Source organism: Ceratosolen solmsi, unplaced genomic scaffold, assembly GCF_000503995.2.
Source record: "Ceratosolen solmsi marchali unplaced genomic scaffold, CerSol_1.0 scaffold14, whole genome shotgun sequence".
NCBI lineage: Eukaryota > Metazoa > Arthropoda > Insecta > Hymenoptera > Agaonidae > Ceratosolen > Ceratosolen solmsi.
Window position 1 is genome coordinate 10057074 of NW_011948420.1, and position 11411 is coordinate 10068484.

An 11411-nucleotide genomic window follows, 5' to 3' on the forward strand; every position below is an offset into this window, starting at 1 on the left:
TGAATTCGGGCCGTCTGGCAAAACAAGCCGCCGACGCCTACGCCGTCATCGCGCATCGTCATCACGAGCGTGGCATCATCGGCTGCGCACGTGAACGCGGCCTGATGATGCTTTCCGCGCCACTGGCTAAGCCGTCGCGCTCCACATTTGCGTTTATAAATAAAGTCGAGCCTGTGGGGCCAACGCGGCGAACACGCTCACCCGTTCTTGCCGCCAGCGCCGCCGCCACAACCACCGCCGCCGCCGCCGCCGCCGCCGCCGCCGCCGCCGCCCCAGCCACCATTCGTCCAGAAGCCGCGTGGGCGCGAGACAGGAAGAGTCGACAAGTGCGCGCGAACACGTGGCGTGTCGATTATAAATAGAGGAGAGCCGAGTAACTTTTCATGCCAAGCCCGTCAAGATGCCCACCCCCTATCCCCTAACCCCTACCCACTTTCATTCCCTATTTGCGGCCAAGGCACCCGAAGAACGCCATTAGAAAATTTGTACGCGACACGAGTCACTTTTGCTTATTTATTGCGCGCGCTTTACTCCCAATTGCTGCTCGTCCAATCTCTTCTCAATTAAATACTTGGACGAACAAAGTGCTGCCATGATCCACCCGTGCCTTTAGCCGAGCCATTTTAAAGCAATTGCGTAGATCTTACGGTAGATCCTCCAATACTTATAATTCGCGCATATAGAGCACATTAATATCGAATAATTGCGTGCCGCACTCAGCTTCGCAGTCATCATTACCAATGAAAAATGATGCACGATTGCACTAATGGTTTTTCGGTTGGGTGGGTAGAGATAGAGGGAGAAAGAGAGAGAGAGAGAGAGAGAGAGAGAGAGAGAGAAAGAGAGCGTGAGAGCGAGAGAGGAGAAGAGAGGGAACGAGGCGAGGCGCGCTCGTCGACTGACCTGATCTGATGTATAACATCGGCAGGCGATTATGATCGCGATCGAGCATCGGGAAAGGCCCCGATCAGCGGATTTCCCCGTGGCGCGTCCGGGGCGCCCTGTTCATTAGCATCTCGCGAAACAAGCCGACTTTCTTGCATCAGCCAAGGACCGCGACAACCGCAAGGTGAACGCGAATCGGAACCGGTAGATGATGTAAAATCGTTGCCGATTGCCACTTTTGCGGATCACCACGATGCCTGCGACGTAACTCCTACAGTCCCGGATATCCTCGTTGGGGTGCGGTACCTGGACACCTCGACAATTACGAATATCAATTTGACTAATGCTCGATGCATTATAAATTATTTCACGGACTGGCTGTGAGACTCGACAATCATTTGAATATTCGCTTATTTTATAACAAGTAAACGTTCGTGGGACCGCCAAATGAGAAAACGAGCGCATTATATTTTACAGCTTCGATTTGAGCGAAAAAACACTTTCCGATCCTCGATTAATCGTTGTAATCTATTGCATTGCGGATACGTGTACGTATATCGATTGAGCATTATCTAGGTAAACGGCGTTACGATCATTCCTTTCGTGCTTGCATTTCATCCCAAAGTTAATCGAATTAGCTGGAACTTTAATTAAGATGCAACCTCGAGCTTGATAGGTAGGCCATTAGATAATGTAACGGCAGTTCTCGTGATAAGCAAATTTCAAATTCATTCTTCGATATTCAATTGGTTATCTAGTATTATGCACTACCACTAAAACACAGCACTGTACTTTAGAATGTTTTTATTTTTAAGGCAAATACTATTTTAAAGATGTAGCATTTTGTGTAACTAGAGTTTACTCGACAGATTTAAATTAATAAGACATAGCCCGTAACATATTGCAAGTCATTAAAATTAAAATTAATTAATTCCTGATGAAAAATTAAAAATACATATTACCGATTGATTATCACGCAGACAGTATTTGTTTAAACAAGTTTTTAAGTATGCAATAATTTGAAAATTATCGAGAAATTTGAATGTGCAATACCGATGAGAATATTTTACTTTGACTTTTAGACGTAGAAATAAATATCTGGTTTCCATAATTAGAAATTGGAATCTAGATATTTCGATAAATAATACACTTTATAAATGTATGAAAGAATGTTGTCATTTTGATTAATTCTATGAGATTTTATTGAACGTCATTATCATTATAGTCACATACTTTGTATCTTTGTATTTTATCATCTGAAAATAAAGGAATTTGTTATATGCACCAAGGATCCTTCGAAACACATTGCACTACAGATAGCATTAACAAATATTTAAGTAATTAAAAATGCTTCGACTTATTATTCGTGAGAGGTAATAAATCGAATTTCCCGCATATTTATTCAACTTTGGTTGCCACTGCTTTATGGATTATGCGTTATAAGTGAATCCCTTAAAAATTAAAATAAATCTTAACGATAACATCGACTTGCCCATAATTTTGATTTTAACATTTCAAAAACGCTTGATATTAAATTTAATATATATATATATATATATATATAGGCATTGTACAATAATTATTACTTTTGTATTGATAGTGAATCTTTTTTCATATTCAAGTATTAAAAAAACTACTAAATATAGATATTCTTTCTTTTTTAACAACTGTTATCAATCCTTTTTTTTTCTCTTACTTGGTACAAAAAATATTTTCTTCGTAATAACAATGATTTTTAATTTAATCATCGATTACTATATACTATCATTAACTTGGATTGGAACAAATTTACTTTTTTAAATTTTAATGTTTTCAAGATTCAATGTATTATTAGTATTAATTTTTTCACCCTTCTTATAATACAAAACAAAGAAGAAATAATAATAAGTATTTTATAAATATTTTGTGCGTTTATGAAGGAAACGTTTAGATACGATTAAACAAGAGTAGAAGTTAATCTTGAATTTTTAAGCATTACTTTGTTGTTTAATCTACTTTGAAAAACTGTCCTAGTTATTATTTTTATATACATTTGAATTCTTTTAGTAATAATGAAAGTTGAATTGTTGCATGGAAAAAGACTTGCATAATTAGCGATAGAATAACGTTGTATCAACTTGTCAATATCTATAAATTTGATTCCATTATTTACACAATTAAATTAATAGGAATTATTTCTCGTTGAGGTTGAAGTATTTATATCCTTTATTATTTCACTTTCACTTATTTAAGAAATATTTATAAAGTTCATGATATAATCAGAAGGGTTTAATATCTTGGATAGATTAAACTCTTTTGATTAAATTCAATAATTGTTAAAAATTATTGAATTCTAAATTAAATATCTAAAGTAGTTGAAATTAAACAAGTTCATCATACGTTTTTAATAATGAATTAATAGTTAATTATAGTTAATTAACGAATAGACCTTTTTGTTCTATACTTTAAAATGCATTTAAAAATATAATATTAAGACAATTTTTGTTTATTGTGCATAATATGATGCCTTGTTAATATTGATTTTAATTATCATTCATTCGCTTCATTAATATCTATCCGTACGATAAATCAATATATTTTTATATAACAATATAAATGAATATAGAATATTCATATTTTTATTCGTATATACAGATGTATCTATATTTATTTACTTTGTTGTTGTTGTTGTTGTTTTTTTTTATTATTTTTTTTTTTATTATTATTAAAACATAATATAAAATACTATAAAATTTTAATATGAGCTTACATTCTCGTGCACTTATAGAAAAATACTTATTTTACTATAAAAATATTTGAAGTCCAATAATTAAAGTAGCTTTATAATTTTAGTATTTAATAAATTTCTTTGTGAAGCTTCGAGCTAAGCAGAATATATAATTAAAGGATTAAAAGAAATTATACTATTTATTTTCCGTTGAATAAGTCGAATTATACAGTACATATTGCTACGTTTGTGGCGATTTTATTAATTGTTTTAAAAAAAAATATGTTTATTTATATTTAAAAGGAAAGAAGAAGAAAAAAAGAAGGGAAAAAACGTTATCCTGTTTATTGTAATATTGCCGTAAACTTAAATCTCGTTCATTTTGACATTTTTCCTAAGGTTTTATATTATTCAGTAAACAAATAATTTAATCGAAAAGTTATAAATTAAATTGAGTAATGTTTTGAAGTCAATTGTCACAATTTCTCTATTTTTGTCTCTTTCTTTCTTTCTTTCTTTCTTTCTTTTCCTTTTCTTTTCCTCTTTTTTTCTCTCCTTTTTTTTTCTTCTTCTTCTTCCTTCTCTTTTCTTTCTTAACATTAAACATTAAAATTAATTTCCATATAGAATGACGAATTATTTGATGAAAGTTGTAATATGAAAAGAAAATGGGTTAAGCCTATAAAGTTTGCCGGTCATAAACAAGCCAGCCTTGTCCGATTTTAATCCAAGCTGCAACATTCAAAACACGCAATCGAACACGAAGATTGCATCAAGCTTCATCCGTGGGTTGCTTTCGACGATACCCAATGCCGAGACAAAAACGTTACCAATAAAAAAAAAAAGCACCAGATTTGTAGTCATAAATTTATCGTTCTTTTTTTCTACCGCATAACGTAATTCTTGATTAAAATAATAATTAGTATTCAAATACTCATGTTAATTTTTATAATATAACGCAAGTAAGGTCTGAGTAATATAATTAAATTCTAATACAGTTAGATGAAGGTATACTGTTTAGCAATCATTTAAAAATATATTATCATATAATTTTTCTTATAAACAGATTCATGTAAAAATATATACTTATATGCTATAAATTGTCTATATCAAATTTGCGATAAGAATAATACAAAATACATATGATAGAAAAACATATAAAAACACATTTTACAATACAATAACAAATATTAAGTGATTTGCTTTGTAAAATTATATAGCTTTTCCCGAAAATATATTCAACGCTTATAAGACTCAACTTAACATTCAGTACAATTCATTTGATAATTACATCTCACTTATCTATACTGGATAGAACTTCTTTTGTGGATCTTTAGCCATGTCGTAAAGCAGATCACAAGGTTTGAAAAATTCTCCATAAGAAGCCGCAAATTCTTCCATTCTACCCACTAACTTATTAGCACTGTAATAGTCAACCCAGCGGAATGGCCCTCCGGTAAATGGTGGGAATCCTAAACCAAATACAGCACCAATATCACCCTCCAACTGTAATGAATTCATTTTATAATTATTATATTTTCATTACTAAGCATAAGTGAGCGCAAGCTTTTATTCTTTTTCTTTCTTTTTTGTTCTCTTTTTAGTAAAAATATCATATACGCTCCTTCCCTACGTACTCACCGGGTTAGCTAGAATTTTTTCTTGCAAGCATAGTACAGCCTCGTTAACGAATCGAGACACCAATCTCAACTGACGATCTTCGAATAATGTACTACCCTTCGGTTCGAGACTATACTTTTTCAGAATGTCTAAAGCACCGGGATTGACGTCTCTGTGCTTGGAACCCGACTCGTAAACGAAAATACCCTTGCCAGATTTTCGACCTAATTCGACAATTATTCGATTCGTCATTATGATATTTAATCGCATGATAACAATTTAATCTTTATATATATATATATATATATATATATATATATATATATATATATATATTCAAATAGCATAAGATAGTAGCGATGTTTCTTTACCGAGGAATCCTGCCTTCACCATTTCAGCTAAAATACTTTCGTTTCCTCCTTGGAATCGAACTCCAAATGTTTTATTAAGATCGACGCTAATATGGGAACCTACATCAATGCCGACTTCGTCGATCAAAGTTGCCGCCCCAACAGGGAAACCGAATTTTTTCGTAAGATCATCTAAATTCATGGGATCAACGCCTTCCTATCGAATATAATAGACATTATTTTTATGGAATAAAAAAAAAAAAATAATAAAATAATAAATCATAATATTCTCGGTTTATATACAAACTATATGGTAAGAAAAGATATTTACCTGCAAAAGCCTTACGCATTCCGACATCATGGCTGACAAGATTCTGGTAGTATAAAATCCAGGACCATCGCCCACCGTTATTACAACTTTTTTTTGCTTAAGACCAACATCTACAGCCAATTTGATTGTTTGATCAGAGGTGTCCTTATGTGTTATTATTTCCAATAGTTGCATTTTATCTACAGGTGAAAAGTAATGCATTCCAATGACCTAATATTCAGAATCGATATTGATTAAAAATTCATTGTATATTCAATTTTAATCAACACAATGATTAAAGAAATTACTTTATCCGGCCGTGAACTTCCTGCGGCGATCTTTGCGATGGGAATAGCAGAAGTGTTTGTTGCAATTATGCAATGTTCTGGAGTATTAGCTTCAATCTCTTTAATAACCTTATGTTTAATTGCAATATCTTCGAAAACTGCTTCAATAACGACGTCTGTATTTTTAAATTGATCGTAAGATAACGTTGGACATAAATCGGCCAAGAATCTTCCTCTTTCAGTGCTACGGACAACAGAAACAATCATTTTATTATTAATAAGAAAATTTCTGATTAAGAGTAATATTTTTTTACTTACGTGCTAATTGCTTTCCTTTTAACCTTCTTATCTAAATATGATTGGACTTGTCCAACTCCTCGACTTAGACCAGCATCATTCGTGTCTTTAAGAATAACTTTGTAACCTTTATCGATACTAACTGAGGCAATACCGGCACCCATTAAACCAGCTCCAACAACAGCGATTGATCTATATAAGCATTTAACATTTTTGTAACAATTATTATTGTTTAATTTACCGCAAGACGGTAAAGGAGATAAATTATAAATATTTTTACATTAGTTATTTCACCCTCATAGATAATAGTATTTATTATTCATATTTTTCTAAAATTGAACTAATACCATTAAAATGACAAACAATAATCATACATCCTATCGCTATTTTTTTTGGATATTTCACATATTATATGTTTAGGACTAAAAACTTTTAATTTTTTTTTATTAAAAAAATATGCTCTGTGTGCGCGCGTTAGCGCGCGCGCGGATAATTTTATAAATATATTTTTGTAAAATATTTTAAAAATCTAGACAGCCTAATTAATTAGGTAATTTTGCAAATTTCTAATTCATCTGAATATTTCGTATTTATGTACGTATTATGTACAAAGGATCGGTAATTAAAACTTATTAAAAACATAATTCTTATTTTATTTTTAAATATCAAACTGAATATTATGGTGATTTAATAATTAATTACTAGTAGTTATTATATTAAATAGTCAAAACGTAATTTAAATTTATTGTATTTAATAATTTCATCGAATTTCAATTAACTTAGCAATATTCATATTTGGAAATAATTGAATTTCATATATATTAAATCAATGAACTAACTGATTTTGTAAGTTTAAAACTGTTCCCCACTGTCATTTTATTACATTTAGAGATAAAATTATATTTTTCCAATCACCACTGTTTTATCATATATTGTAAGCTATAAAATAATTCTGCCTTACTTCGCTTTAATTTCTGGTGCTCCAAAACGATTCTTTTTACATTGCGTTTGACCAAAGAAAAGATTAACTAAACCTTTACTTTGGGGAGTTACGGATAATTCTCCAAATCCTTTAGCCTCTACTTCATAACCAGTTTTTTCACCTTTATCGAGACCCACTCTTATCACTTCTAGTATTTTTAGAGGAGCTGGATAAAGTCCACCAGTTTGTTTGATAACTTGAGCTTTTGCTCTTTGGAATATTTGATTTTTCACAAATTCTAATGACATGATATAATTTGTTAATTTTTCTATTAGCGTTTTTGGCTCTCTGTTAATTTTAATTTTTCCATTCGAAATGTCTTTTGCTGTTTTAATTGCAGTTTCTTCTAAATATCTTCTTGTACTATAAAATACAATGATTATTGAATATCGTAAAATAAAAATATTTGCATTATATTCAAAAATATTTTATTAAAAAATACTTTTCTTCCGCTAATGTTACACCTGGTCCCAATCTATTTACTAAAAAATCAACGAGTCCAAATTTTTTGGCTTTTTCAGCATTAATTCTTCTACCAGTTAAAGGTATGTCTAAGGCATTCGGTAGTGAAACTAATTTTGGTAATCTTTGAGTTCCACCACCACCAGGAAGAAGTCCAAGCATTACTTCGGGTAAACTCAAACCAGTTTCATTATCTTTTACTGCTAATCGATAATGACAAGCCAGAGCCACCTATCAACAGAGAGAGAGAGAGAGAGAGAGAGAGAGAAAAAATACATACATTAGAATATTCAATAGATCTAACATAATTATAGATCATTAAAACAAATACAGTACAAGATAAAGTAAGTTACTATACTTGGTCAGTATCGAGCAAATGTCTGTTTTAAATTAATAATATTAACAAACAATTTTTTACACAAATCATTATTATATTAGAAATATTTATCAAATTCAATAATATATCAAGAACAATCTAAAAAAAAACATTATTAATTATTACTTAAAATAATTAAAATACTGAATTTATTTTAAATCATTAATTTATACATACTTAAATATATTTTGTCTTACATTTATATTGTCTACTATAACATTATTTTCACAAATTCTTTTTATCAATAAATAATGATAATGGAAAAAATTGAAGTATAAGTATATGTTACTTCAGCAGCATATTTGTGTAAAATAAATTTGCATCTATAATAAAACACACTCGAGTGCTTTAATCAATAAATTGGTCTATTTTTCTAATTTCGAATGAAATAAAATAAAAAATAAACTAGTAATAAAAATACCTCTAACCCTCCACCGAAGCAAACACCTTGTATAGCAGCTACAATAGGTTTCTTACTTTCTGCTATTCTATTTAAAATATTTTGTCCGTCTTTCGATATCTTGTAAGCGCTGTGTTCGTCCTTACATTGTTGTAGCTCGGTGATATCTGCACCAGCAATAAAACAATTTTGTTTTCCACTTATCAGTACAGCTGATCTTACTAAAGCATCATTTTCTATACTTGTTAAAATTTGTTGTATTTCTTCCATTACTTCTCTACTTAATGTATTCACCTACAATACACATAATACATTAGTATATACTCGCATACGTTGCTTATAATCATAATAATATATTGTCTTATGAGGGATTTATTTGGATTAGACAATTATTACACGATTGATAATAAAATGACAACCTTGGTTCCTGGAGAGTCAAAAGTAACAACAGCTACATCGTCGACAATTTTGTATGAAAAATGTTTATTTTTTCCTTTTGCCGACATTGAACGTAATGGTTGATGTAATCCTAAAATGCATAAGAATATAGTTTAAATTCATTGAATTTGTAACATTTGTTATTTATAAAGAAGACATTATCGAAATAAAACTTTTTTTTTTTTATCATAATTAATGTATAACTAATATATATATATATATATATATATATTAATTATTAAAATCTCTTAGTTTTATTATTAAACCTTTGTACCACCACAGCCTTTTTATCATTTAATTTACTAGTATAATTTTTGTACGTATAAAATGAAATTAAAGAGATTTTATCATTAATAATTATTTAAGATGATTATACATAATAATGTTTGTTTATCTCTTATATTCGATAACTGATTACGATATCTGAAATCTTTAAATCATTTATCACAATTATCTTATTTAACAATTTGTATATTATAACGCAGAGATATAACAACATTATATCAAGCAATTAATAGGGTATACAACGTATAGAGTGCTACTGACGTCAAACTGTTTGTCAAACAGACAGGCCCAAGTACTAGTCATCCAAAAATGGACAATTGTGCTATTGGGAATTTGGACAATTGAGAATACTCGATGATGTTGTACACTATATTGCTTGTACCTTGTTTAGGGGGAGTTTTGGGTTTTGGGTTTTGTCGGATTTTTAATGACTTGGGAAGGGTTCTTATTGAATTGGGTTAGTATTGAATATGATTTTTTAAAATATCTATTCTTAAACAAAATTAAACAAATTAAAAGAGATACTCTGTGTTTTACACACCGAAAGAAATTATGGAAGGTAATTATTCTATTATAATACATAAAAAGTAGGTAATCAATTAATTTAAGTTAAGCATTTTGTTTCTATATTTATAATTAAATGTTTTATTTAATAAATGTATTGAATTAAAAAAAAAAAAAAAAAAAAAAAAAAAAAAAATTACTCATGTATACAAATGGATTATTTCCTATTAATGTAAAAAGAATCCAAGTATTATGCTCAAGAAAGTAGTTTTTCACATAAACAAAAACTAACCATATGTACGGGCAGTAATTATTTATTTATTCAGTACAGAAGACATATAATTAAGTGCAGAATCAAACGATTTATTATTAATTTTACAATTTTTATGTAAGTCGAAATAAAAAAATTTGTTAATTTATAAATGTATTATCAGCTGATAGTTGAATTACCAGCTTCGTAAAACAAAGAGGAGAATATTCATGTTATTTCGCAAACTATACGGAAAATTATTTTTCTAATTACTCATTAAAAGTATACTCAATTTGCTTGACAATAACAATTATAATTACTATAGAATAAAAATACATTAATAAATTAAATAAAATCTATTAATGTAATGTCAAATTTTTACTACCAATATACATTTAAAGTAATATGCAATAAACGTGTGCCTCTTCGTGTGACCTTATTACATTGACCTTACGTCAAAGAAGAGCTTTAATTTAAAAAATACTTGTATATGAAAAAAGCTCCAGATATCGTTTTATCGAAATAGCAAATACAATATATTATTGTCTAAAATTATAAAACAAATTTGCAATGTTAAACATATATTTTTAATAGTTGTTTTCAGATGCAAATTTCTGCCTTCCTATTCTTAAATAATTGTTTAAATAATCGTCCGTTTTTTTTAAATAAAAAATCTATTATAAAATCATTATTTTTGTATGCCTTTAAAAGGTATTTTCTAATTTATTTAACATCTTTATGATGCATAAGCAAAAATTGGTATTACGTAAATTACATTAAAATCTGGACTTACGGAGTCAATAATTTTCAATTAGACGTATGAATAATAGTGATCGTTATAAATGAAATATTATAATAGAAGCTGTTCAAATTGTTGATGTAATATATTCTTTTAAATAAATGAGTTTAATCGATAAATAAACTAGTCTTTTTTAAATTCTAAATTATAAAAGATTTTAAAAAGATCCAAATAAATAAATGATGGATTTCAATTCTTTTGCATTCTTTTAGCGTATTCTAAATGTTTTTTTTTTATTTTATTTATTTATTTATTATTATTATTATTTTATTTTTTTTTTCTTATTAAAAAAATCTTATCTATAAAAATACTTTAATTTAAAATATACTCGATAAATTATTAAATCAGTATTTGTTCAAATAAATAACTGCTATGCATTATAAAGCTACTTTGAAGTAAATTAAATAAACAAACCAAAACTACCGCTAACTTTACCTTGTAATTGAAATAAAAATATTG

At 29.3% G+C, this 11411-nt stretch overlaps 1 protein-coding gene across 1 annotated transcript in view; it reads right to left on the reverse strand.

The window, feature by feature from the left end:
- Positions 1-4773: 4773 nt before the first annotated feature.
- Mtpalpha (monolysocardiolipin acyltransferase Mtpalpha) overlaps positions 4774-11411 on the reverse strand; it is a 7678-nt gene continuing 1040 nt past the window's right edge. The window contains exons 2-11 of the mRNA XM_011498190.1: positions 9096-9205; positions 8698-8970; positions 7881-8131; positions 7418-7801; positions 6478-6648; positions 6181-6403; positions 5894-6103; positions 5584-5779; positions 5234-5436; positions 4774-5098 (exon numbers count right to left, since the gene is read on the reverse strand). Of these exons, the coding sequence (XP_011496492.1) occupies positions 4895-5098; positions 5234-5436; positions 5584-5779; positions 5894-6103; positions 6181-6403; positions 6478-6648; positions 7418-7801; positions 7881-8131; positions 8698-8970; positions 9096-9205 (2225 nt within the window). The 3' untranslated portion in view covers positions 4774-4894. The remainder of the gene's footprint in view (positions 5099-5233; positions 5437-5583; positions 5780-5893; positions 6104-6180; positions 6404-6477; positions 6649-7417; positions 7802-7880; positions 8132-8697; positions 8971-9095; positions 9206-11411) is intronic.